Genomic DNA, 27,221 nt, shown 5'->3' with positions numbered 1-27,221 from the left:
ACACAGAAAATACAATTTAAATCAAGTGAAAATTTTATTTTTCTGCAATTTAAAAAACTTAACGAAACTTTATATTTTTAACGAACAAACAAATAATTCAAAATGTTTATATATTCGTTTAAGTAACTTAACAAATAATTCAAATCAATAGAAAATTTTGATTTTTAGTCATATAAAAAACTTAACGAAACTTTATTTTTTTAACGAAAATTATTTGAACAGTAATTTATTTATATTCGTTTATTGCAGAGAAAATACTACTTAAACCAAAAGAAAAATTTAATTTTCAGCCATTTAAAAAACTTAACGAAACTTTATTTTTTTAACGAAAAGTATTTGAACAGAAATGTATTTATATTCATTTACTACAGACAAAGTGCAATGCAAACCAAAGGAAAAATTTAATTTTTAGCAATTTAAAAAACTTAACGAAACTTTAGTTTTTTAATGAAAAGTATTTAAACAGAAATTTATTTATATTTGTTTATAAGAGAGAAAAGCTACTTAAATGCAGAAGAAAAAAATAGTTTTAGCGACTTGAAAAACTTAACGAAACTTTATTTTTTTAACAACTTTTTTTAAAATTTAATTTTTTCCTTTTTTTGTGTAACTAAGCTCAGCTTATGATTAATTTCAAGACCAATTTCTAATTTTTATAAATTTGAAAAACTTAACGAAACTTTATTTTTTAAGCCAAAAGCTTACTTTATTAATTTAATAAACTATTTAAATCGTGAAATTTTTTTTTTACTTTTTACAATTTAAAAAACTTAACGAAATTTAATTTCAAAAGTCAGGAAAAATTATTTTTATTTTCTATATGTTTCCAAATATTTGCTAACATTTTCTTTGTTTGTTTTTTTAAAAATTTTAAAAGAATTTCTTTCCTTATATTTTATTATTTTTAGCTTGTTTATTAAGCTGTTTTTTACATTATAAATTTGTTTTTAATTACAACCTGTTGTTTTAATTTAAGTTTTACACATAAATTTCAATTAAAATTTCTTTTGCACAAATAACGGTTATTTTTATAGAAATTTATTTCTTAAACTTTATCTTGATTTTCAATTTATTCAGTTTTTCTTTTGAACAAAACAATAAATTCTTTCTTTTCATTCATAATTATTATTAAATACAATATATTTTTGTATTTTATGTGCTTAATTCGCGCTCTTTATTTATTTATTTTTGGTCATTATTATTATTATTTGCATTCGGTATTATTTAATTTTTCAGCTGTGTTGTTGTATTTATTTTCCTCACATTTGTTGTTGTGTTTACTCTTTCACTCACTTTAATATTTGAAATTAAGAAACACACTTGCTTGCATACATTTAAGCACTCACACAAAAACAATATTATTAATTTGTGTGTGTTTTTTTTTATTATTTATTTTTCCCGTTAGTGTAAATTAACAACACATACCGTTGTACGCTTTATTTAATTTAAATTCCCGTTAGCGAGCGCCACGATCTACTCGTTAGGACGTCGCCGTCCAAACTAAACACAACAAATTTATCATACACACGTCCAACAGGCGTTTTTTTCACACGAGTGTGTCAACAACACTCGTAAATATGCGAAATGTACAGACAAAAGCAGCAACAACAAATGAGACAAAACAGAAAACCGAGAAAAAAGAAAAACAAAACAACACAACACACTGTTGCTTGTGACCAATATGTTGACATCAACAACAAGAACAAAAACAATAAACACAGCATGCCAAAGGTAAGTAAATTTTTGTTTACAATAAAAAGTAATAAATATGGTTGAGTGAGAGAATGAGAGAGAGAGAGTGAAAAATGTTTTATGATTTAGGAGAGAGCTTTTGTGTACATTCTTTTAAATTTTAACGGTTTTCTTTTAAAAAACAAAGGGAATTTTGTTGAATGTAACGGTTTTTGTTGGTACATTATAAAAAAAAGTGGTTAGATTTTAAATATTACGTATACGTCTAGGTAGTTCAAGCAAATATTTATTGAAATTAAGCGTATAAGTAATATTTGTGATGCTATTAAATGCAAATTAAACATACGCACAGTGGAGCTAATAAAAACTATAGGGAATTGCTAAACTAAATACATAGTTCTATAGTTTAAGTTAATTTTATGAATACTATATCAAATTAAAAGGCTTAAAATTAGCTTAATTTGATGAAGTTAAAAAAGTATGTTCTAGAAAATTTAGTTTTAAGTTTCTCTATGTTTTGTAATTCGCCATAAATTTTAATACAATTTAAAAAAATTCGGAAAGAGATAAATTTCGTAATTTTTAAAATATAAAGAAAATTTATTTTCTAATTTAAAAGCATTTTAATGAAAATTTGTATATAAGGGTTTATTATACATAAAATATTATTAAAATAAAGACAAATTTTGTAATTTTTAAAATTGTTTAAAACTTAACGAAACTTTATTTTCTAAACTAAAACCTTTTAAATGAATTTTTATTGATATTCCTGTATAAGAGAGAATATACGATTTAAATCAAGACAAATTGTTTATTTTTAGCAATTTAAAAAAACTTAACGAAACTTTATTTTTTAAATGAAAAGTATTTAAACAAAACTTTAAACATATTCTTTTATTATGAATAAAATAGCAATTAAAACAATTAAAATTTCATAATTTTCGACAAGTTTTGAAACTTAACGAAACTTTATTTTCTAAATTAATAACATTTGACTAAAATTTTATATATATTCTTTTATTTTGGAGCAAAAGATATTTAAATCAGTAAAAATTTTGTAATTTTGAAAATCTTTTAAAACTTAACGAAACTTTATTTTCTAAAGTAAAAGTATTTGAAAATAATTTTATATATTTTTGTTTATTATAAAGAAAATTATATTTAAATCAAGAAATAAAAATTAATTTTAGCGATTTAAAAAAACTTAACGAAACTTTATTTTCTTAACGAACACTTCAAAATTAAAATTTTTTCCATATTCGTTAAACTTATTTAATGAACTATTTAAATCAAGAAATAAAAATTAATTTTTCGAAATTTTTCAAACTTAACGAAACTTTATTTTTTTAACGAAAAGTATTAGAATAGAATTTTATGTATATTTATATATTATACACAAATTAATATTTAATTCAAGAGAACAAATTAAATTTTTAGCAATTTAAAAAACTTAACGAAACTTTATTTTCTTAACAAAAATTATATAATTAAAAATGTTTCGATATTCGTTAAACTTATTTAATGAACTATTTAAATCAAGAAATAAAAATTTATTTTTCGAAATTTTTAAAACTTAACGAAACTTTATTTTTTTAACAAAAATTATATAATTAAAAATTTGTCCCTATTCGTTAAACTTATTTAATGAGCTATTTAAATCAAGAAATTAAAATTAATTATTCAAAATTTTTAAAACTTAACGAAACTTTATTCTTTTAACGAAAAGATTTGAGTATAATTTTATGTATATTCTTATATTATTAATAAAATACTATTTAATTCAGGAGAATAAATTTAATTTTTAGCAATTTAAAAAACTTAACGAAACTTTATTTTCTTAACAAAAATTATATAATTAAAATTTTTTCCATATTCGTTAAACTTATTTAATGAACTATTTAAATCAAGAAATAAAAATGAATTTTTCCAAATTTTTAAAACTTAACGAAACTTTATTTTTTTAACGAAAAGTATTAGAATAGAATTTTATGTATATTTATATATTATACACAAAATAATATTTAATTCAGGAGAAAAAATTTAATTTTTTGCAATTTAAAAAACTTAACGAAACTTTATTTTTTAAAACAAAAAACTATTAAGGCAAATTTTATTATATTCGTGTATTTTGTTTAATAAACTATTAGTTAAAGCCTCAATTAAATACCCATCTATAAATGAATTTTTTAATATTTACTGATTTTCATTGAAATTATTTGATTATTATGAATTATTTAACCAACAATTGAATTGTTTTTTTGCTGTAAAAAACACACACCCACACCTACAAACATAATAACGTTACATTTAGTAGACATCTCCTTTAGTTGTTGTTGTTATTTATTGTTTACAATCCAGCAACACGTGTTTTTTGTACTAATACAACTAACTGTATTTAAGCAAAGAGTATAAAAACAAACAACTCCCTCAACCTCTCTTTGTTGCCAGCAACACGTTAGCAACATGTTTAGCAACACAGAAAATGTAAATAAACAAATAAAAAAGCTTTTTTTAAGCATTTTCCCTTGGTTTTTATAAACAAACACATACATTTAAATCATATCACGTATTTTGTAATGAACAGAGAGTGAATTTTTCGAATTTGCTTTATTTTATATCCGTTTCCTGTTGTTTCGCGCCAGTTAGTCTTGTTAGGTATAAATAAAACAAAGTTAAGGTAAAATTAAGGTTTTTAATATAGAATAAAATATATTTGAGAATAAAATCTGCAAATTGCAATAAAACCATTTATTAATTTTTTTATATAATATTTTTTTAAATCATTTTCTTTATTTGTTTCTTTGTTTTTTTTTTTTATTTTAAATTGCTTTCTTCTTATAAACATTATACATATATTTTTTGTTTTTTTTTTGTGAAATTTTTTTTTACATTTAGAGAATATGGTTAATTGTTTTGTAGTTCTGTTTTTTTTTATTACACACATAGAAAAAATGTAATATTTGCTGTGAAGACAAACGTATATTGCTCATTTTTTTAAGGAAATGGGTAAAAAGAAAAGAAATGCACTTAGTTGAAGTATAATTCGTAAGAAAAAATATACTTAGAATGCGATTTATTAGGTAAAAGGACTTATAAAGCCAATAAGGGGGGTTTTCAGAAATAAATTTACATAAAGAGAACTTAAAAGTGAAAGAATGAATGAAAGAATGATTACAAATTGAGAAAATATCTTAAAAAAATTTTAACTCCTGAAGAAAAATTTAACTCTTGAGGAGTTAAAAAAAAAATTCTTAAGAAAAATTTAACTCCTGAAAAAATTCTATGTAGAAAAATGTAATTCTTGAAAATATAAAATATTTTCTCAAGAAAAATTTTATTAACTCCTAAACAATTAAAAAAAAATCAAGAAAAATTTAACTCTCGATTAAAAAAAAGTCTCAAGAAAAATTTAACTCTTTAAGAATTTAATTCTTTAAGAAATTTAAATATTGAAGAGTAAAAAAAATTTCTCAAGAAAAATAAAACTCTTGAAGAGTTAAAAAATGGCTTCTAGATAAATTTAACTCCTGAAGAGTAAAAAAATTCTATATAAAAAATATTTATTTTAATTTGAAATATTTTTTCTCGAAGAACTTACTCTTGAAGAGTAAACAATTTTTCTCAAGACAAATAAAACTCTTAAGTATTACAAAATCTCTTAAAGAAAAATTTAATTCCTGAAGAGTTAAAAAATTCTATATAGAAAAATATAACTCTTGAAGATGTAAAAATTTAACTCTCGAGTAAAAAAAATTCTCAAGAAAAATGTAACTCTTGAATGTAACTAATTTTCCCAAGAAAAATTTAAAAATTTCTAAATGAAAAATCTAAATCTCGAGAAGTTTGAAAATGTTCTATAGAAAAATTTAACTCTTGAAGAGTTAAAAAAAAAATATTTTCTCATGAAAAATAAAACTCTTGAAGAGTAAAAAATTTTTCCCAAGAATAATAAAACTCCTGAAGAATAAAAAAAAAATTAATTCACGAGTAAAAAAATTTATCATGATAAATTTAACTCTTGAATGTTAAAAAATTTCTTAAAGAAAAATTTAACTCTTGAGAAGTTAAAAAATTCTTATACAGAAAAATTATATAGAAAAATATAGCTCTTGAAGATTTAAAATATTTTTTCTAGAATAATTTTAACTCTTGAAGAGTAAAAAATTATTTAAAAAAAAATTTAAGTCTTGAAGAGTAAAATTTAACTCTAGATGAGTAAAAAATTTTCTCAAGAAAAATAAAACTCTTGATGATGTAAAAATAAAACTCCTGAAGAATAAAAAAATTTATCAAGAAAAATGTAACTCTTGTTGAAATAAAAAAAATTTAACTCACGAGTAAAAAAATTTCTCATGATAAATTTTACTCTTGAGAAGTTAAAAAATTCTTATGCAGAAAAATTATATAAAAAAAATATAACTCTTGAAGATTTAAAATATTTTTTCTAGAAAAATTTTAACTCTTGAAGTTTTAAAAAATTTCTCTTGAAGAGTAAAAAATTTAAGTCTCAGGAAAAGAAAAATTTAACTCTTAAAGAATCAAACGAATTTTTTTTAAGAAAAATTTCACTCCTAAAGAATTGAAAAATTTAAATTAAAAAATTTAACTCTTTCCTAAAAAAAATTTTAAAGAAAAATAAAACTCTTGAACAAAAATTACAAAAATTTTCTTTATTTCACTCTTAAGAGTTAAAAAATGGTCTAAAGAAAAATAAAACTCTGGAAGATGTAAAAGAAAATCTTAAGAAGAATTTAACTCATGGGAACAATTTCTCTAGAAATTTTTTTAATCTTTTTGGGAGGGAAATTTTCTCTAGAACTTTTTTAACTCTTTGGGAGGGAAATTTTCTATATCACTCTTAGAGTTAAAAAATTGCCTAAGGAAAAATAAAACTCTTGAAGAGTTAAAAAAGGACAAATAAAACTCTTGAAGAGTTAAAAAATTGCCTAAGGAAAAATAAAACTCTTGAAGAGTTAAAAAATTGCCTAAGGAAAAATAAAACTCTTGAGGAGTTAAAAAAAAATTATTCAGCCCAATTATGAATAAAAAATTGCACGGGAGTTTTTTTCCCTTTTCCCGCGAAAAATCTCCCGGGGAATTTTTATTCATAATTGGGCTGATTAAGTAGAATTTAACTCTTGAACAATTTTAACTCATGGGAACATGTTCTCTTTTTGAAATTGAAATTTTCTCTAGAAAATTTTTTAATATTTTTTGGGAGTGAAATTAAACCATCAAAATTGTTTAACTCTTTGGGAGGGACATTTTCTGTAGAAATTTTTTAACTCTTTGCGAGTGAAATGTTCTTCATATCACTATTAGAATTAAAAAATGGTCTAAAAAAAATAAAAATCTTGAAGAGTTAAAAAAAATTTAACCCTTGATGATGTTCACTTTTTGTAAGGTAAATTTTCTCTAGAAAATTTTTTAATATTTTTTGGGAGTGAGATTAAACCATAAAATTTGTTTAACTCTTTGGGAGTGAAATTTTCTCTAGGACTTTTGCGAGTGAAATTTTCTTCATTTGACTCTTAGAGTTAAAAAATGGTCTAAAGAAAAATAAAACTCTTGAAGAGTTAAAAAAATTTAACCCTTGATGATGTTCACTTTTTATAAGGGAAATTTTCTCTAGAAAATTTTTAATTATTTTTGTAAGGAAAATTTTCTCTAGAAAATTTTTTAACTCTTTGGGAGTGAAATTTTCTCTAGGAGTTTTGCGAGTGAAATTTTCTTCATTTCACTCTTAAGAGTTAAAAAATGGTCTAAAGAAAAATAAAACTCTTGAAGAGTTAAAAAAATCTAACCCTTGATGATGTTCACTTTTTATAAGGGAAATTTTCTCTAGAAAATTTTTAATTATTTTTGTAAGGGAAATTTTCTCTAGAAAATTTTTTAACTCCTTGGGAGTGAAATTTTCTCTAGGACTTTTGCGAGTGAATTTTCTTCATTTGACTCTTAAGAGTTAAAACAATTTCTTAAGAATTTAATTCATGGAAGTGAACATGTTTAACTCTAAATGAGAAGGAGGAAATTTTCTCTATAAAATTTTTAATTTTTATTTTAACTTTGAGAGTGAAATTTTTCTCAAGAAAATTTTTATTTCTCTTAGGGAATGAAATTTTCTATACATTATTTTCAACTCTTTAAGAGTTAACTGATGATTTTTTGCTTTTCTAATTGTTATTTAATGAGTATATTAATGCGTTTTTTTTTTGTAGGTTTTTTTGATGGATTTTATTTATGACACACTCAATTATTTTATGAAACACATTTTCTTACAATAATACATATTATTTGTTCACATTTTTGTTTCTTATTTGTTTGTTAAAGGCAATGTTAGTCGATCTTTTGTAAGAAAAGAAATAAAATAAATGTTTTTTTTTATCAAAAATATTTGTTGTTTTGTTTTTATTATAATGATTAGTTTTGGAAGAAATTACAATTATAAACTGGCTTTATTAAAGTAATTTTTCATTAACACAAAATGTTTTTTTTTATGAAAATCTTACTTTTTTTAAGGAAAACTAGAAAAGAAAACAATACAAATACAAATGGTAACAGAAATACATAAAAAAAGAAGGAAGCCAAAAAAGTAAGGAAAAACATTCAGAAACATTGAATTATTTTTGGCAGAGCACAAACAAAACTGTACAACATGTTACGAGAAATTGTAAAAAATAATAAAAATAATAATAATACAAAAATATTTAATATAGAAAGAAACATTAAATGGAAATCTTGTTTTAAATATAAATATATATAGCACTTGTTTTTTTGGCAAACTCAAAAATTTAAGAAATGAAAAAATTTAAAAAAAAATTTAAATGTTTCATTTTAATACAAAATTTAATACATATTTTTTTGTTTTTATTTTTTTTATAATTTTTTACGAAATACTTGTTTGAGAAACTAGATTTTATTAACTTAAATATTGCTTTAGTTTCAGCAATATTTAGAATTTATTTTGTTAAATATTTTTTTATCAAATAAATTTCAGCACTTTTTGTTCAGTTTTCTTTTGGGTTAAGGGATTTTTCAAAAATCAAATTTAGATTACAATTTGGTACTTTAAAGACTTAAGTTTACTCAATTTTTTTTTGGGTTAATAAATTTTGCAATTTGATTTTGTTCTTTTGATTTCTTTGAATTTTAATTGTTGTGTTAATATGTTTGTTGTTTATGTTGCATTTTTTTTTAGTGTTGATGGTTGTGTTGTTGTTGCTGTTGTTGCTGTCTAACTTATTCCCAATCCTTTTTTATTTCAAATGTCCAATCCCACTTAAGGTGAATGTGTTTATCGTCATCGGTGAAGAGCGATGCCACCGAATAAGTACCGCGTGCCATTAGACCAGAAGGTGCCTCCTCATTGGGTGTGATATAGCACTGGATTTCCTTTTTGGGGGGATAAGAGCCCACCATATGTGTCATTTTATCAACTACGAAAACGGAAAAATACAAATAATTTAAACAAAATATTCAAATTTTAAATAAAACAATAGAAAAGAAAAAGGTAATGATGAAACTTTTAAGAATTTCTTTTTAGCTCTTCAAGATTTAAATTCTTCAAGAGTTAAATTTATTTCTTACAGAGTTAAATTTTTAAACTCCTGAGTTAAATTTTTTTTCTCTTGAAGAGTTAAATTTTTTTTTCAGAAAAAAAATTTTTAACTCTGCAAGAGATAAACTTTTTTCTAGACAGAAAATTTTTTAACTCTTCAAGATTTACATTTTTTTGAGAATTTTTTCTAAATCTTCAAGAGTTTTTTTAACTCCTGAGTTAAATTTTTTTTTTTAGAAAAATTTTTTTTTTAACTCTGCAAGAGTTATATTTTTTTCTAGAGAGAGAATTTTTTAACTCTTCAAGATTTACATTTTCATTTAAAATTTTTTCTAAGTCTTCAAGAGTTATATTTTTCTCTTACAGAGTTAAATTTTTTGAACTCCTGAGTTAAATTTTTTCTTCTCTTCCAGAGTTAAATTTTTTTTCAGAAAATTTTTTTTAACTTTTTTCAAGACAGAGAATTTTTTAACTCTTCAAGATTTAAATTTTTCTTGAAAATTTTTTCTAAATCTTCAAGAGTTATATTTTTCTCTTACAGAGTTAAATTTTTTCTTAAGAATTTTTAAACTCCCGAATTAAATTTTTTTACTCTCAAGAGTTAAACTTTTTTCTAGAGAGAATTTTTTAACTCTTCCAGATTTAAATTTTTCTTGAGAATTTTTTCTAAATCTTCAAGAGTTATATTTTTCTCTTACAGAGTTAAATTTTTTCTTAAGAATTTTTAAACTCCCGAATTAAATTTTTTTACTCTCAAGAGTTAAACTTTTTTCTAGAGAAAGAATTTTTTAACTCTTCAAGATTTACATTTTTCCTGAGAATTTTTTCTAAATCTTCAAGAGTTAAATTTATTTCTTACAGAGTTAAATTTTTTTTTTTCTCTTCAAGAGTTAAATTTTTTCTTAAGAATTTTTTGAACTCCTGAGTTAAATTTTTTTTTCTCTTCCAGAGTTAAATTTTTTTTTCAGAAAATTTTTTTTTAACTTTTTTGAAGAGAGAGAATTTTTTAACTCTTCAAGATTTAAATTTTTTCTAAATCTTCAAAGTTATATTTTTCTCTTACAGAGTTAAATTTTTTCTTAAGAATTTTTAAACTCCCGAATTAAATATTTTTATCAAGAGTTAAATTATTTTTTTCTAGAGAGAGAATTTTTTAACTTTTTTTCTATAGAAATTTTTTTAAACTCTTGCAAAGTTAAATTTGTCTATGTAACATTTTTTAACTTTTCCAAAAATTCATTTTTCTTTACATTTTTTTTAACTCTTCCAGAGTTCAATTTTTTCTATAGAAAAACTCTTCAAGAGTAAAACATTTTTTAAAATTTTTTTTTCAACTCTTCAAGAGTTAAATTAAATTGTTCTATACAACATTTGTTAACTCTTTCAGAGTCTCGTTTATATTCATGTCTATAGTTTTACCTTTAGATTCATCTAGTCTTGTCTCTAGTCTTGTCTCTAGTCTTGTCTCTAGTCTTGTCTCTAGCCTTGTCTCTAGTCTATTCTCTAGTCTTGTCTCTAGTCTTGTCTCCAGTCTTGTCTCTAGTCTTGTCTCTAGCCTTGTCTCTAGCCTTGTCTCTAGTCTTGTCTCTAATCTTGTCTCTAGTCTTGTCTCTAGTCTTGTCTCTAGTCTTGTCTCTAGTCTTGTCTCTAGTCTTGTCTCTAGTCTTGTCTCTAGCCTTGTCTCTAGTCTTGTCTCTAGTCTTGTCTCTAGTCTTGTCTCTAGTCTTGTCTCTAGCCTTGTCTCTAGTCTTGTCTCTAGTCTTGTCTCTGGTCTTGTATCTAGCCTTGTCTCTAGCCTTGTCTCTAGCCTTGTCTCTAGTCTATTCTCTAGTCTTGTCTCTAGTCTTGTCTCTAGCCTTGTCTCTAGTCTTGTCTCTAGTCTTGTCTCTAGTCTTGTCTCTAGTCTTGTCTCTAGTCTTGTCTCTAGCCTTGTCTCTAGTCTTGTCTCTAGTCTTGTCTCTAGTCTTGTCTCTAGTCTTGTCTCTAGCCTTGTCTCTAGTCTTGTCTCTAGTCTTGTCTCTAGTCTTGTCTCTAGTCTTGTCTCTAGTCTTGTCTCTAGTCTTGTCTCTAGCCTTGTCTCTAGTCTTGTCTCTAGTCTTGTCTCTAGTCTTGTCTCTAGTCTTGTCTCTAGTCTTGTCTCTAGTCTTGTCTCTAGCCTTGTCTCTAGTCTTGTCTCTAGTCTTGTCTCTAGTCTTGTCTCTAGTCTTGTCTCTAGTCTTGTCTCTAGTCTTGTCTCTAGCCTTGTCTCTAGTCTTGTCTCTAGTCTTGTCTCTAGTCTTGTATCTAGCCTTGTCTCTAGTCTTGTCTCTAGTCTTGTCTCTAGTCTTGTCTCTAGTCTTGTCTCTAGTCTTGTCTCTAGTCTTGTCTCTAGTCTTGTCTCTAGTCTTGTCACTAGTCTTGTATCTAATCTTGTCTCTAGTCTTGTCTCTAGTCTTGTCTCTAGTCTTGTCTCTAGTCTTGTCTCTAGTCTTGTCTCTAGCCTTGTCTCTAGTCTATTCTCTAGTCTTGTCTCTAGTCTTGTCTCTAGTCTTGTCTCTAGCCTTGTCTCTAGCCTTGTCTCTAGTCTTGTCTCTAGTCTTGTCTCTAGTCTTGTCTCTAGTCTTGTCTCTAGTCTTGTCTCTAGCCTTGTCTCTAGTCTATTCTCTAGTCTTGTCTCTAGTCTTGTCTCTAGTCTTGTCTCTAGCCTTGTCTCTAGTCTTGTCTCTAGTCTTGTCTCTAGTCTTGTCTCTAGTCTTGTCTCTAGTCTTGTCTCTAGTCTTGTCTCTAGCCTTGTCTCTAGTCTTGTCTCTAATCTTGTCTCTAGTCTTGTCTCTAGTCTTGTCTCTAGTCTTGTCTCTAGTCTTGTCTCTAGTCTTGTCTCTAGTCTTGTCTCTAGTCTTGTCTCTAGTCTTGTTTCTAGTCTTGTCTCTAGTCTTGTCTCTAGTCTTGTCTCTAGTCTTGTCTCTAGTATATTCTCTAGTTTTATCTCTAGTCTTGTCTCTAGTCTTTTCTCTAGTCTATTCTCTAGTCTTTTCTCTAGTCTTGTTTCTAGTCTTGTCTCTAGTCTTGTCTCAAGTCTTGTCTCAAGTCTTTTCTCTAGTCTTGTCTCTAGTCTTGTCTCTAGTCTTGTCTCTAGTCTTGTCCCAAGTCTTGTCTCTAGTCTTGTCTCTAGTCTTGTCTCTAGTCTTGTCTCTAGTCTTGTCTCTAGTCTTGTCTCTAGTCTTGTCTCAAGTCTTGTCTCTAGTCTTGTCTCTAGTCTTGTATCTAGTCTTGTTTCTAGTCTTGTCTCTAGTCTTGTCTCAAGTCTTGTCTCAAGTCTTTTCTCTAGTCTTGTCTCTAGTCTTGTCTCTAGTCTTGTCTCTAGTCTTGTCCCAAGTCTTGTCTCTAGTCTTGTCTCTAGTCTTGTCTCTAGTCTTGTCTCTAGTCTTGTCTCTAGTCTTTTCTCTAGTCTTGTCTCTAGTCTTGTCTCTAGTCTTGTATCTAGTCTTGTCTCTAGTCTTGTCTCTAGTCTTGTCTCTAGTCTTTTCTCTAGTCTTGTCTACAGTCTTGTCTCTAGTCTTGTCTCTAGTCTTGTCTCTAGTCTTGTCTCTAGTCTTTTCTCTAGTCTTGTCTACAGTCTTGTCTCTAGTCTTGTCTCTAGTCTTGTCTCTAGTCTTGTCTCTAGCCTTGTCTCTAGTCTTGTCTCTAGTCTTGTCTCTAGTCTTGTCTCTAGTATATTCTCTAGTCTTGTCTCTAGTCTTGTATCTAGTCTTTTCTCTAGTCTATTCTCTAGTCTTTTCTCTAGTCTTGTTTCTAGTCTTGTCTCAAGTCTTGTCTCAAGTCTTTTCTCTAGTCTTGTCTCTAGTCTTGTCTCTAGTCTTGTTTCTAGTCTTTTCTCTAGTCTTGTCTCTAGTCTTGTCTCTAGTCTTGTCTCTAGTCTTGTCTCTAGTCTTGTCTCTAGTCTTGTCTCTAGTCTTGTCTCTAGTCTTGTCTCTAGTCTTGTCTCTAGCCTTGTCTCTAGTCTTGTCTCTAATCTTGTCTCTAGTCTTGTCTCTAGTCTTGTCTCTAGTCTTGTCTCTAGTCTTGTCTCTAGTCTTGTCTCTAGTCTTGTCTCTAGTCTTGTCTCTAGTCTTGTCTCTAGTCTTGTCTCTAGTCTTGTCTCTAGTCTTGTCTCTAGTCTTGTCTCTAGTCTTGTCTCTAGTCTTGTCTCTAGTCTTGTCTCTAGTCTTGTATCTAGTCTTGTATCTAGCCTTGTCTCTAGTCTTGTCTCTAGTATATTCTCTAGTCTTGTCTCTAGTTTTGCCTCTAGTCTATTATCTAGTCTTGTCTCTAGTCTTGTCTATACACAGATCTATAGTCTTGTCTCAAGTCTTGTCCATAGTCATGTCTATAGCTCCTGAAGAGTTCAAAATTTAGCTTCTTTAAAGATTTACACAAATTTTAAACTTTATTTTTCAAGTTTACATTACCTTACTCCTTTTTTAATTTTTTTTTATTTTTTTTTTTTTAATAATTTTTTTGAAATATCTTACCAGCTATTTCTTTAAGTTGTTAGTAGATTTTGTTAAGAACACACACACATATTTATTTAGACACATACACAAACATTGAGTTAAATAATAAATTAATTTTCAAATAAAATCGTTGTTAGAAAGACAGACAATAAAATAAACAAAAACACCAAAGAATATAAAAAAGAAAAGTATTATTTTTGTACATTAGTTTTCGTTATTAAATCAACACAATATTAAGACGGTTATAACAAGGGTGATTAATAAAATATAGGTAACACCAAACATGCCACAAAATATATTCGATGAAGTTGATTCGGTGAACATGTTTGCAAAAATGATATTTTATAAAATGCAACTAAATATTGAAAATGCAGTGTTGTATGCTAGAAGACTTGTGGTAATAAACTGAATAAAATCGAAAATAACTAAAGGTTATAAATAAAAAATTGTTAAATAAAAGCCAACTTAAACTAAAATACCCTGAGCAAAAAGAATATTCTGGCAAAATAAAGAAAACATAAAAGTAATTAGCAGTCAGCTAGCAATATTTACAACATATTTAGCAAATGTTGGGGTGTTATTAAGCATAAAATGAAATGAAATGAAAAGGAAAAAGTACGAAAAACTAGAAACTAAATTGTTTAAGTACTTACCAGGGACACCTAAACGATAAGTCTTTTGTACGTATTTAAGGCCGTGCACAATTTCTCTTTGAACAATAAAATCAATGCGCACTTTATACTGTACGCCTTCTTTAATAACAAAAACCTTTAATAAAATCAAATAAATATTATAAATATAAACAAACTTATTGAGTTCTATATAAATGTTTATAGTACATACTTGCTTTTTAAGCTGACTTAGATCACCGGTTAAATCTAATTCCATATCAGTACGTCCTTCCACAACCAATGCTAATTTCTTAACAATCACTTTACGGGGATCATTGGGTTCTAATTAAATAAAAACCAATTCGTAATTACAATATTTAAGCCAACAAAATATATTTATTTATTTATTCTTACCAACAATAATTTTCTCTGCTTGTGCTTCACCCAATAAAGTTTCCTTGTAACGTCTTAAACTTTCATCTTCTTGATCGGCTGCCATTATTTCTTCGATTGTTTTTTCTGGTGGTGGCTGATAGTTGGCATCATGTACATCCTCTTCATGATGCTCCACCTCATTTTTTGCAGCTACAGCATCGGCAGACATGTTTTTTCTTTTGATGTGTTAATGGAGACAATATAGTTAAAAAGTAAATTTAGATGTGGAGAAGAATAAGCAGCCTGAAAGAGAAATTAATAGAAAATTAAATCACAATTCACTCAAAATAAAACAGAAATTTAAATCTTGAAGAGTTAAAAAAAAAATTTCTTAGAGAAAAATTTAACTCCTGAAGAGCTAAAAAAATATTCTTAAATTAAATTTTTAATGAGACAAGACTATAGAAAAGACTAGATATAAGATCATAGACAAGACTATAGACAAGGATGGATACAAGACTGGAGAAATGACTTGAGACACTAGATACAAGACTAGAGAAAAGATTAGAGACAAGACTAGGGACAAGACTAGAGACAAGACTAGAGAAAATACTTGAGATAAGACTAGAGAAAATACTAGAGGAAAGACTAGATAAAATACTAGAGACAAGACTAGATAGAAGACTAGAGACATGACTAGAGACAACACTAGAGACAACACTAGAGACAAGACTCTTGTCTCTATAAAGTGACTAGAAATAAGACTTTAGATAAGACTAGACAAGACTAGAGACAAGACTGGAGGCAAGACTAAAGGCAAGACTAGAGGCAAGAATAGAGGCAAGAATAGAGGCAAGAATAGAGGCAAGACTACAGAAAATACTAGAGAAGACACTAGAGAAAAGACTAGAGATAAAACAAGAGAAAAGACTAGAGACAAGACTAGAGACAATACTAGAGACAAGACTGGAGACAAGACTAGAAAAAAGACTAGAGACAAGACTAGATAGAAGACTAGAGACATGACTAGAGACAACACTAGAGACAAGACTCTTGTCTCTACAAAGTGACTAGAAATAAGACTAGAGGCAAGACTAGAGAAAATACTAGAGAAGACACTAGAGAAAAGACTAGAGACAAAACAAGAGAAAAGACTAGAGACAAGACTAGAGACAAGACTAGAGACAAGACTAGAGAAAAGACTGGAGGCAAGACTAGAGATAAGACTAGAGAAAATACTAGAGAAAAGACTAGAAAAGACTAGAGACAAGACTAGAGACAAGACTAGAGACAAGACTAGAGACTAGACTAGAGACAAGACTAGAGATAATACTAGAGACAAGACTAGAGAAAAAACTAGAGACAAGACTAGAGAAAAGACTAGAGACAAGACTAGAGACTAGACTAGAGACAAGACTAGAGATAATACTAGAGACAAGACTATAGACAAGACTGGAAAAGACTAGAGACAAGACTAGAGAAAAAACTAGAGACAAGACTAGAGACAAGACTAGAGACAAGACTAGAGACTAGACTAGAGACAAGACTAGAGATAATACTAGAGACAAGACTATAGACAAGACTGGAAAAGACTAGAGACAAGACTAGAGAAAAGACTAGAGACAAGACTAGAGAAAAGACTAGAGACAAGACTAGAGACAAGACTAGAGAAAAGACATAGACAAGACTAGAGAAAAGACTGGAGACAAGACTAGAGAAAAGACTAGAGACAAGACTAGAGACAAGACTAGAGAAAAGACATAGACAAGACTAGAGACAAGACTAGAGACAAGACTAGAGAAAAGACTGGAGACAAGACTAGAGACAAGACTAGAGACAAGACTATAGACAAGACTGGAGAAGACTATAGACAAGACTGGAGAAGACTGGAGAAGACTAGAGACAAGACTAGAGACAAGACTGGAGAAGACTAGAGATAAGACTAGAGACAAGACTAGAGAAAAGACTAGAGACAAAGACTAGAGACAAGACTTGAGACAAGGCTAGAGACAAGACTAGAGAAAAGACTAGAGAAAAGACTAGAGACAAGACTTGAGACAAGGCTAGAGACAAGACTTTAGACATGCCTAGAGACAAGACTAGATACAAGACTAGAGACAAGACTAGAGACATGACTAGAGACAACACTAGCGACAAAACTAGAGACAAGACTAGAGACAAGACTCTTGTCTTTATAAAGAGACTAGAAATAAGACTTTAGATAAGACTAGACAAGACTAGAGACAAGACTGGAGGCTAGACTAGAGGCAAGACTAGAGAAAATACTAGAGAAGACACTAGAGATAAGACTAGAGACAAAACTAGAGACAAGATTATAGACAAATTTAACACTTAGAGTTCAAATAATTTAAAAAAAAAAAATTAATCCTGAAGAATTAAAAAAATTTTTTATAGAAAATTTGAAGAGTTAAAAATATTTAAATCTTGAAGATTTTAAAAATTTTCCCTAGAAAAATTTAACGCTTGAAGAGTTAAAAACGAATTTAAAAAAATGTCTATAGAGGAGTTAACAGAAAAAAATTTAACTCTAGAACAGTTAAAATAGTTTCTATACAAAAAATGTTTGCTGTTAAAGTGTGAAAATTGTCTTTTATTTTACAATTATTGAAATTTTTTTTTAGTTTCTTTTGCTGTTTTTTGTTAATTATTATACTTTATTTCTTTGCTATAACAAAAAAAAAACAATTACTTTAGACTATGGCGCTTATCAATGATTTAAAGAAACAATAATAAAAAAACGAAAAAAAAAATACCAATTTAATAAATATTTTGTTGTGTTTATCAGTTGATATGAATAATTTTTTTTTTGTTTTGTTATTTATTATAATTTTGTGGTGTTGCTGTGGTTCTTTCCTGGTTTTAAATATTCATATGTGAAATATCGATTATATGCTGAATGTTTAAGGCAGAGGTAGTATTATTTTGTTACGCCTATTTTGTATTATTACGAGAACAGAACAAAACAAAAAAAACAAACGGCCATATTTTATGTACATTTGTGGCCTGTGAGTATGGTATTTGAAGAAAAATGTGTTTGTGGTTCATAATTTTCACCTACAAAATTTACGACATGCTATAGATAAGTCATCATCATCATCATCATCGTCACACTTAACAAGTTTTGATGGATTTGCTATACATACTTAATCTACCTCCTCCCCTCCTCCTCTAAAGGTTTTTGTTTTCTAGGAAAAGGACCATAAAACGTGTAAGGGTGGCGAGAGTTTTATTTATAGTTAGTTTAAGGTGGAGGAATTTAAAATAGATTGAAAAATGTTTAAAATTGAAATTGTTTTTAGAAAAAAAGTCATTAAAATTCATAAATAGTTTTTAAATTAATCAAAGGTTTATAAAACGAAATTTTCTTTCCAAAATCCTATTTTTCAAGAGTTTTGTTTATTATTTTTAATTGTTTTGTTTTTGTTTCTTCTCAAGTTTATTTCAACATCAAAAAAAAAACCCAATTTATAAGAAAATTGTTAGTAATTTCTCATAAAATCTTATTGTAACGATAAAATTTTATAGACCAACATCTATTTGTTAAAGCTTTATCATGTGTAAAGTGTTTTTTCTGTTTTATTTTTACAATTATTGTGGTTTTTACCATTTTTAGATGTGATGATTGCATTTTTTTTTTATTTTAAAACTCTTGACAACTAAGGCCACATATATATAAAGAAGTTAAACTAATAGGAAAATACAAACAAATTTTGAAAATTTAATAAATTCGAGACACTGGAAAATTTCTCAAACCAGTTGTTGTAGCAGCTTCAACAATTTTACAATATTTAATCTGGGGGTTCTGCAAGATCAAGTCCAAGGAATTGTACTACTTCTGCTGGGTGGGTCCATAAATCAACTGGACGTAGTGAAGTAGGGCTGGCTAGACAGTTGAAAATGTGGAGAGTAGTATCATGGGGACCCTGACCACATGCTGGGCATAAGTTGAGGACGGCACGGTCTATGCGGAACCAGAAGGCATTAAGCCTGTTGCTCCATCATGATCTTAGTTGTGCCAGAACGACTCTTGTTTTACGCGGTCGAACTTTTTCGGCGTCTGCTATCGGTGATGGGCGACCTCCAAGTACCACATTCATACGGTATTCTGCTACCGCGAAATTGATGGTGATTTGAACGACATTGATCTATGAATGTCGTTCAAAGCTGTCAACAAAAACTATTCTCAAACCAGTAGACTGGCTTGATTATGAAAATGCTTTCAAATTGTCTAAAAATCTTCTAACCTTAGATGAAGTTTATAAATATGCTTGCAAATATCTAAAATCTTCAATCTTTAGAAGTAATATAGAAGATTTTAGACCATTTTGAAAGCACCTTCATAACCAAAAGTCTGCTTGGTTTGAGAAATTTTCCAGTCTCAAGTTTGTGTCTTATTAATACAAAAAAATCTTAAAATTTGTATTAAAAAGTATTTCTCATAAGGAAAATACAAATAATTTAACTCAGTTGTATCTATTAATAACTTTTTTTTAATAATTTTCAAAGATTATTTAATTTAACCTCAAAAAAATACTTCGTTGCCATTTTTTTTTTCTCAATTTAAATTAAAATCATTTTGTTATTTACTCTTCTTTAGCTTTATTTAAATTTCCTTTTTATCTTTTTAATTAATATTTTAATAACAATTAAAAATTCTTTCTTATTTTTCACTTTCTTACACCTCATTAACAAATAACTTGTTTTATCTGCCCTCCCCTCCCACTTTTTCACATTTTTTACACTTGACTAAAAAAAACAACAACAACATTAACACTAAACTGTGAAAATGATACCCTTAACAAAAACAAAACACAACACAACAAGAATAATAATAATAACAATATTAACACACAAAAAACATTAACAGAAAGCAACAAAACTAAACAGACCCCCCATTTAAGCTGCACTTGACCTGATAAACAAAAGAAAATCTAAAAAAAATTCACACTAATAACTTGCAAAAAAGGAATGTAAACAAGTAAGAGAGCTATATTCGGCTGTGCCGATTCTTATATACCCTTCACCAAATTATATTTCAAAATACAAATTTTAAATATTTTTAGGTAAAAAAAAGTTATTTTTTCATTTTTTGAAAAAAAAAAATATTCTAATTATTTAAAATTTTTTTTAATTTAAAATTTTTTTTAATTTTAAAAAATTTTTTGGTTTTTAAATCTTAAAAGAAAAATTTTGTTTTTTTAATTTTAAAAAATTTTTTTGTTTTTTAATTTTGTTTTGGTGAAATAAATACGCAAACAGAATAATAAGAAAAAGTAGCAAAAGTAGCAAAAACAACAACAACTATTTAATGAATGACAACTACAACTAGAGTTGCCAAATTTTGAAATTTGAGAAACACAAACAAAACACTCAAGAAAATACCACACGAAAAAAAAGTATGAATCACTAATGAAAGTAATACAAGAAACAAAAACAACAAAAGCAAAAAGCACCGGTAAATACGAAAATAAAAGAGAAAAAAAGCCAAAAATATTAATTAAAATGATAAAATAATGATAATGAGAGCAGGACTAAGGGGGAGAGGAGAAAAACGGTTAAAACAAAAATAAAATGAATGAATTTTTAATAAATATTAAAAAAAAGCCCTCTAAGAAAAAGCAAAACCGGTTATAGAGTAAATTAAAAAGAAAATTGCAAAAAAATATAAGCAGAAAAAAACAAATGTGGGTAGGGAAAAATTTTAGCAGACAAAGGAGATGATTGACTAGCTGACTGACTGACTGCTCAATATTCTCCAGCATACAACCCCAAGGGTGGAGAAACACAAGGAAAAGACAAACACACTCAGAAATACTTTTTTTTTATACACACGAGTCAACAATCTGACAAACGCACGTAATCAAATTATGTGTGATTAAAATTTTAAATTTAACTTGGGAATCGATGATGACTTTATTGTCTGTACAACAATATGGTTAAGGCAGATGCAAATTGTTCAACGAAATGGAAAATAATTGTTAGCCATAAACAGTAGCAGCAGTAGTAACAAGACAAAGCCACAATCTATACACCTACTACTACTGTCTGTCTCCTTGTAGCAGTCATTAAACCTTAAGCCACCAAATTCATTTATAACTATAAAACAATGGTTGGATGGATATTAAGCTAAAGCATAAGCTCCTATCGTGGATAATTTTCTTAAAACAATAAAAATAAATCAGCAAGACATATGTAATGGGGTCCCCACCCTTTTTTCCCACACAACACTCACTACAAAAAACCTCAGCCATTTTCTAGACATAAAATTCTACAATTCTAAAAATTATTTTTCTTTTTTAATACTTTTTTTTCTTATTTAGTTTTTATAGCTGGTTTTTGTGTACTCACTTTTTTCTACTTGTGTAATTTTAAAATAAAAAATTCTTTTGAAATTTGTTGCAGTTTTTCTCTTTTTCTATTTTAATTGTTGTTTGTCTTTTGTTATATTGTTTCACTCACTTCTTTTTTTGTGGTCACAGCAAACAAAAATTATAAATTTTTATTATTAATTTGAAACTTTAAAGAGTTGGAAATTGTTTTTCTAATAGCAAATAAATTTTAATAAGAAATAAAATTAAACCGCTTCTTGTGTATGTGTGGAGGAATAAAGTTTTTTTGAACAAATGTCGCGAAACAAAAAAGGTGATGAAGAAAAATCTGCTTGTTCTTCTTATTACCAGAGTTGCCCTCACTAAGGCCCAAAAAAATCAACTCATATCTCTTAACAAAAAGTTATAGAAATGTTAATTTTTTTAAAAAAATTAAGCTATAAAATTGTTTTTAAATATAATGAAATCATTAAAATCATCATGATATATAAATTAATCTAGTATTTGCTATGTAATTCTTAATAAAATGTATTTTAAAATAGTAAATAGCTTTAAGGGGAAAACATGCAAAATGGGCAACACTGACAAATGGTGAACTGACATGCAGAGTTGTAACAAAGTGTAGTATAAACTTTTGTAATAGATTTAAAGCTGCCATACTTAATTGAACATTAAAACAAAATCGCTTAATCATTTGGAGGAAGGAAAATTAGCTAAAACAAAAGCTACTAATAGCTTCAATTGTATATTAAGCTAAAATCTTAATCCTAACACCCCGTCTACAACAGACATAAAATGCTGTTAAAACATGATGTTATAAAAGCCGTGTTAAAACATTGAAAAAAACGCTAAACTGATGGGTCTATACCTAACACTAACATCATGTTAGTGTTAATGTTAAGCATTTCATGCCAGTTGTAGACCCACTGAAAGTCTCTCGTACAGTGAGCCTCATAAAACAACAAAAATAGAAAATCCTAAAATCTATCCATCGATTCAAATTTAAAAGTTTCTATTTGTTAGAGATTGAGTTGAATAATAGATTCGGTACTAAAAAAAAAGAGATTTAAGTCGGAATATAATGATTTTTATGATCTTAAAAAATTCCCTGGTGTATATGTACTCACTTCTGAGATTGACAAAATGGGGCTATGTTGATAATGTTTGCTTGGTATTTTTTTGCCTATAATATAATTTTCCGACCCTGTAAAGAACATATATATATTCTGGATCCTTATAGATAGCGGAGTCGATTAAGCCATGTCCGTCTGTCTGTTGAAATCAACTTTCCGAAGCCCCCAAATAACTTACATACACTATTCATACATTAATATCTCCGGAATTCTTTCGGCTCGGTTGCTATTTAAGCTAATTATTAAAAAAAAATTAAAAAACCCCAAAAAAATTGAAATTTAAAAAAAAAAATTTAAATTTATCATTTTGTTTGATATTTACATGCCCGAGCTACTGGGAAACCTCGCCGGTCCCTAGTCTTAATTAGGTAAACTGCGAAGTCCCTACCTATTTTTCGTGTAAACTGCGAAGTCCCTCACGATTTTATAAACTCACAACCCTAGATCTCCACGGATCTCCACGTAGTAATGCGCCATGGATTGCTACCTATGGCAATTGCTGTCTACACATGGCAAATTTTATGGACTCAATCAAATTTGACATATGATGTGTGGTTAAGGCAGTCTATATGACAACATCTGGCATCTCTTATCAGTAAACAAAAGTTTGTTGTTGTGCACAACAATTTACATCAATGTTGTTGTTGTTTTCTTAACGAAAACAACGTGCTCCTTTGATAAAAAAAACAGCTGTTCGATACATTTTTCTCGGGCAGAAGAAGAAGCATATTTTGTTTGCTCGATTGTGTGTGTACATATTTCTTTTTAGTTTTTATTAATATTCTATAAAAAATAATGCAATTAAACTAGTCAAACAGTTAAAGTATCATTAATAAAAACCTCTTAAAACACGTTTTGCTACAATACGCTCAAAAATATTAGTCATTAGGCGGCTGTCAGTTGAGGACTACAACAATAGTTTGGGAAAAAAAAGCAAGAAGCGCAAACGTGTAGCACATTTTGTTAAAAAAAAAAAGAAATATTTACATAATGGAAAATTTAAAGTAAGTTTAATATTAATAAGAAATTTAATTGTATCAACAAATAGATAAAGTTATAAAAGATTAGAGAATGGTAAACATGAGAAAGTTATACATCCGGTTAGTAAATGTAACTATAGAATGGAAAAAATTGTTAGCTTGTTCTAGAGCAACACACCAAAATTGTTCACAGTTTTTACATTATTCAACAATGTTTAAAAATGAACAATGCTAAATATGAAAAAATCAACTTGACTCGCTAGAAAGTCAAATAAACTGAAAATTAAGGTTTCATTGCTGCAGGATTTTCCTTATCAGTTGTGTCCATATTTGAGCATGAATCTGGGCACTAGTTTCATTCATAGTTTTATTTTCCCTGCTGCTGATTCTTCAAAATACTTAAATGAGCACAATTGCTTCATAAAAACTACAAATTTGTTTGAGTTGTAGGGTTAACAAAGAGGATGACCTAAGTAATTTCCCCCAGCCCTTCAAAAAAGCATCACGATAGCAATATCATGCAACTATAAACTTAATAAAGATAAGGAAATGTGTTTGTTAATATATTCTGTTAGTAATTGTTGCTGTATAAATATTAGCACTTTATTTTGTTCACGAACGTTTTTAGAACACAATAAGTTTTGGTTATCATTAGAAGTCATCTTCTAATTATTCACACAACACAGCAACTGAAAAAACAACTAAACCATAAATTATACAAAAAATATATTTTAGTTATTATTTCACCAAAACACCATGCAGTTGATAAAGTAGTACAAGCTAAAAACAATTATTTAAAAAAAAAACACTTCCTCAAACTCTTATCTTTTCAGAGAAGGCATCCTTATTGGCTGTGGCAATCCTCTATTGGACATTTCCGCCACTGTCGACGAAGAATTCCTGCAAAAGTATGGCCTCAAGCCCAACGATGCTATTTTGGCTGAGGAAAAACACATGCCCCTGTACAAAGAGCTAATAGAAAAGTATAAAGCTGAATTTATAGCCGGTGGTTCGGTGCAGAATTCTTTGCGTGTTTGCCAATGGATTTTGCAAAAACCCAAAGTGGCCACTTTCTTTGGCTGTGTGGGCAATGATGATTATGCCAAGATTTTAGAGGAAAAAGCCACCAATGAGGGTTTAAATGTTAAATATCAATATACCCAAGAGGTTCCCACTGGCACCTGTGGTGTTTTAATTACAGGTACCCATCGTTCGTTGTGTGCCAACTTAGCGGCTGCTAATCATTTTACCATTGAACATTTGCAAAAGGCTGAGAATAAAAGGCTGTTGGATAGTGCGGAATATTATTATATATCGGTGAGTGTTTAGAACAATTTTTTTAATTTCGAGTACAAATTTTGAATTTCAAAAATATACATACATATTTAGAATTTGTCAATTTCAAAAAAATAAATTTTCTATTTTGAAAAATTTAATTTTCAATTTAAAAAAATAAATTTTCAATTTCAAATTATTTTTGTTGGGAAATTTTAAATAAAAATAAAATTTGAGAATATAAAAACGATCGTAAAAATGTTTAAAATTTATTTCGAAAATAAGTTTTCAATCAAATTTTAACTTCGAAACAATACAAAAAAAAAAAACATTTTCGAAAAAAATTATTTCCCAAAAAAATTACAAAAATTCCAATTTAAAAAAAAAGTTTATTTTAGAAGAGAAATTTCGAAAAGAAATTACCAAATTTCAAAAAAAAAATACTCAATTTCGAAAAGTAGTTTTTAGTTTCGAAAATTATTTTAAATTTCAAAACGAAAAATTCCAATTTCGACATAAAATTTCAATATCGAAAATTTGGAAAAAAAAAATTTAATACTAATTTTTAGAAATTATTAATTTCGAATAGAAAATTTTAATTTCGAATAGATATTTTCAATTTCGAATAGATTTTTAATTTCGAATAGAAATTTTGAATAAAAATTTTCTATTTTGAATAAAAATTTTCAATTTCGAATAAAAATTTTTAATTTCGAATAGAAATTTTTAATTTCGAAAAGTAGTTTTCAGTTTCAAAAAAAATTTTTGAAACGGAAAATTCCAATTTTGAAAAGACATTTTTATTTTGAACAAAGTATTCTAATTCGAATAAAAATGGAATTTTGTGAATTAATTTTTATTTCGAAAAGAATTTTTAACTTTAAATAGTAAAAATTTCAATTACGAAAAGAATTTTTGAATTTCGAACTCGAAAATTCTAATTACGAAGGGATATTTTTATTCTGAAAATAAATTTTTAATTTCGAATAAAAATTTTCAATTTCAAATAGACATTTTCAATTTCGAATTTAGATTTTCAATATCAAAAATACAATTTTTAAATAAAACAATTTTCAAAAAAAATTACAATTTCGAAGAGAAATTTTTATTTTAGAACAAAATTTTCGAAGAGAAATTGCCAATTTCGAAAATTAATTTTAAATTTTGAACCGAAAAATTCCAATTTCGAAAAGAAATTTTTATTTTCGAACAGAAAATTCCAACATCGTAAAGAATTATTTATGTTCGAAAAAAGTCAAAGAATTTTCGAATTTCGAAATTTTGTAACGTCCAAAAGAAAAATTCCAATTTCGAAAAGAAAAAATTTTTGATTTCGAATAAACCAAATTTCGAAATATTATTCGAAATTTTCAATTTCGAATCAAAATATTTAATTCGAAAAAAATTGTTTAATTTCAAATAAAATTTTAAAAACAAAAATTAACTTTTCCTCATTTTTTTTCCTTAGGGATTCTTCCTCACCGTCAGCCCGCCTAGTATTATGGAAGTAGCTCACCATGCCCACAAACACAATCGCATGTTCATGATGAACTTGAGCGCTCCCTTCCTATCGCAATTCTTCAAGGAACCCATGATGGCAGCCATGCCCTACGTCGACATACTCTTCGGCAACGAACAAGAGGTCGAAACTTTTGCCAACGAACACGGCTGGGACACCAAAGATGTGAAAGAAATCGGTCATAAACTAGTCGCTCTACCCAAAGAGAATACACAACGTGAACGTATCGTTATCATAACTCAGGGTCATTTGCCCGTTTTACTCTTCCGCAATGGTAAAATTGAAGAATTCCCGGTACAAGAATTGTCGCGTGAACAAATGGTCGATACCAATGGTGCTGGTGATGCATTTGTGGGCGGCTTCTTGGCACAATACGTACAAAAGAAACCCTTTGATGTTTGCATACGTTGCGGTATCTGGTCAGCCTCGCAAATCATACAACGCAGTGGTTGTACCTTTGAGGGTAAACCTGCTTTTGAGGAATAATTAGTACAAACGAAATGAATTTAACTAAACAAAAAAAAAAAACAAGGCCTTTTTTTAACTTAACATCTATATTGTATTTGATTTCGAACTATTTGGGGTTGTAATATATTGTTTTTAAGCTATTTTTAACTCATTTGTAAATTAACCTAAGCCCTTTTTAAAATTTTGTACACACCACAACCTAACAGACTCCTCACTCTTTAATATTGTTTTAATTTAACTTTCTTTCTTTTAATATTTTACCTGATTTGTTTCTACATATTTGATATATTTTGTTAACAAATTTATGGTTTAATATTTAATCAGTGTTTAATCGTTATTATTTTACACATATTGTGTAAAATTGTTTAATTGTCATTTAATAACTTTTCATAAAGTTTATTGTAAAAAACATAACTAAAAACTATAGCAATATTTTGTAAATTTTAGCTGCTGAAATAAAAATAATCATGTATTTACATTAATTGTATTAATTAATTAATAAATAAAAGAAAATAATGATTTACAAAGAATTTTAGATATTGTTTTTTATTTAATATCGGAATTAATAATTTAATTTCGAGAAAAAAATTGGATTTTCGGGTGACATTGAAATTTTTTAATTTCAAATATAAGTTGAGATTGGAAATTTTAGATTTTAAATTGAAATTACAATTTGCAGCCTAAAATTTTTTATTTCGAATTTCAAAAATAAAAAATTACGAATAAAAATTTGCAATTTCGAATAAATATTTTCAATTTCGTATATAAATTTTCAATTTCGATATAAA

At 27.4% G+C, this 27,221-nt stretch overlaps 3 protein-coding genes across 5 annotated transcripts in view; 1 reads left to right on the top strand and 2 right to left on the bottom strand.

Moving 5' to 3' along the window:
* Adcy2 (adenylate cyclase type 2 Ac76E) overlaps positions 1 to 1,520 on the bottom strand; it is a 132,466-nt gene extending 130,946 nt beyond the window's left edge. Inside the window, exon 1 of one of the 2 annotated variants that reach the window (XM_065505109.1) lies at positions 1,294 to 1,520. The gene's annotated coding sequence lies outside the window, so the exon portion shown is untranslated. The remainder of the gene's footprint in view (positions 1 to 1,293) is intronic. The other variant, XM_065505110.1, reaches the window with a different exon arrangement.
* A 6,376-nt stretch (positions 1,521 to 7,896) lies between these two features.
* RhoGDI (rho GDP-dissociation inhibitor) lies at positions 7,897 to 21,362 on the bottom strand. Its single transcript, XM_065504648.1, has 5 exons — positions 21,078 to 21,362; positions 14,748 to 15,011; positions 14,566 to 14,675; positions 14,376 to 14,490; positions 7,897 to 9,128 (listed from the first exon to the last, which is right to left on the bottom strand). The coding sequence occupies exons 2-5, from the start codon at positions 14,935 to 14,937 to the stop codon at positions 8,932 to 8,934; spliced, it is 612 nt and encodes a 203-aa protein (XP_065360720.1). The 5' UTR covers positions 14,938 to 15,011; positions 21,078 to 21,362; the 3' UTR covers positions 7,897 to 8,931.
* A 1,573-nt stretch (positions 21,363 to 22,935) lies between these two features.
* Positions 22,936 to 26,963, top strand: Adk2 (Adenosine kinase 2). 2 transcript variants are annotated; one of them, XM_065505384.1, is made up of 3 exons: positions 22,936 to 23,195; positions 24,005 to 24,488; positions 25,915 to 26,963. In XM_065505384.1, exons 1-3 carry the CDS (start codon positions 23,182 to 23,184, stop codon positions 26,449 to 26,451), a joined length of 1,035 nt encoding a protein of 344 aa, XP_065361456.1. In that variant the 5' UTR covers positions 22,936 to 23,181; the 3' UTR covers positions 26,452 to 26,963. The 2 variants fall into 2 exon arrangements, with proteins under 2 accessions (XP_065361456.1, XP_065361457.1); XM_065505385.1 differs by lacking the exon at positions 22,936 to 23,195 and adding an exon at positions 23,823 to 23,941.
* Positions 26,964 to 27,221: the final 258 nt, after the last annotated feature.

The sequence above is a fragment of the Calliphora vicina genome, chromosome 3 (genome assembly GCF_958450345.1).
Source record: "Calliphora vicina chromosome 3, idCalVici1.1, whole genome shotgun sequence".
NCBI classification, from domain to species: Eukaryota; Metazoa; Arthropoda; class Insecta; order Diptera; family Calliphoridae; genus Calliphora; species Calliphora vicina.
Note: the sequence above shows the minus strand (reverse complement) of the source record. Positions and strands in the feature narration are given on the sequence as shown.

What these genes read in the sequence shown, in the direction of transcription:
- RhoGDI (XM_065504648.1), bottom strand. Translation starts at nt 14,937, where the DNA reads ATGTCTGCCGATGCTGTAGCTGCAAAAAATGAGGTGGAGCATCATGAA. An exon ending in TAAGTCAGCTTAAAAAGCAA is followed by an intron (nt 14,491 to 14,565) that starts GTATGTACTATA and finishes ATTTTATTAAAG; the next exon opens with GTTTTTGTTATTAAAGAAGG. An exon ending in TTATCGTTTAGGTGTCCCTG is followed by an intron (nt 9,129 to 14,375) that starts GTAAGTACTTAA and finishes CCGTTTTCGTAG; the next exon opens with TTGATAAAATGACACATATG.
- Adk2 (XM_065505384.1), top strand. An exon ending in CGGAATATTATTATATATCG is followed by an intron (nt 24,489 to 25,914) that starts GTGAGTGTTTAG and finishes TTTTTTCCTTAG; the next exon opens with GGATTCTTCCTCACCGTCAG.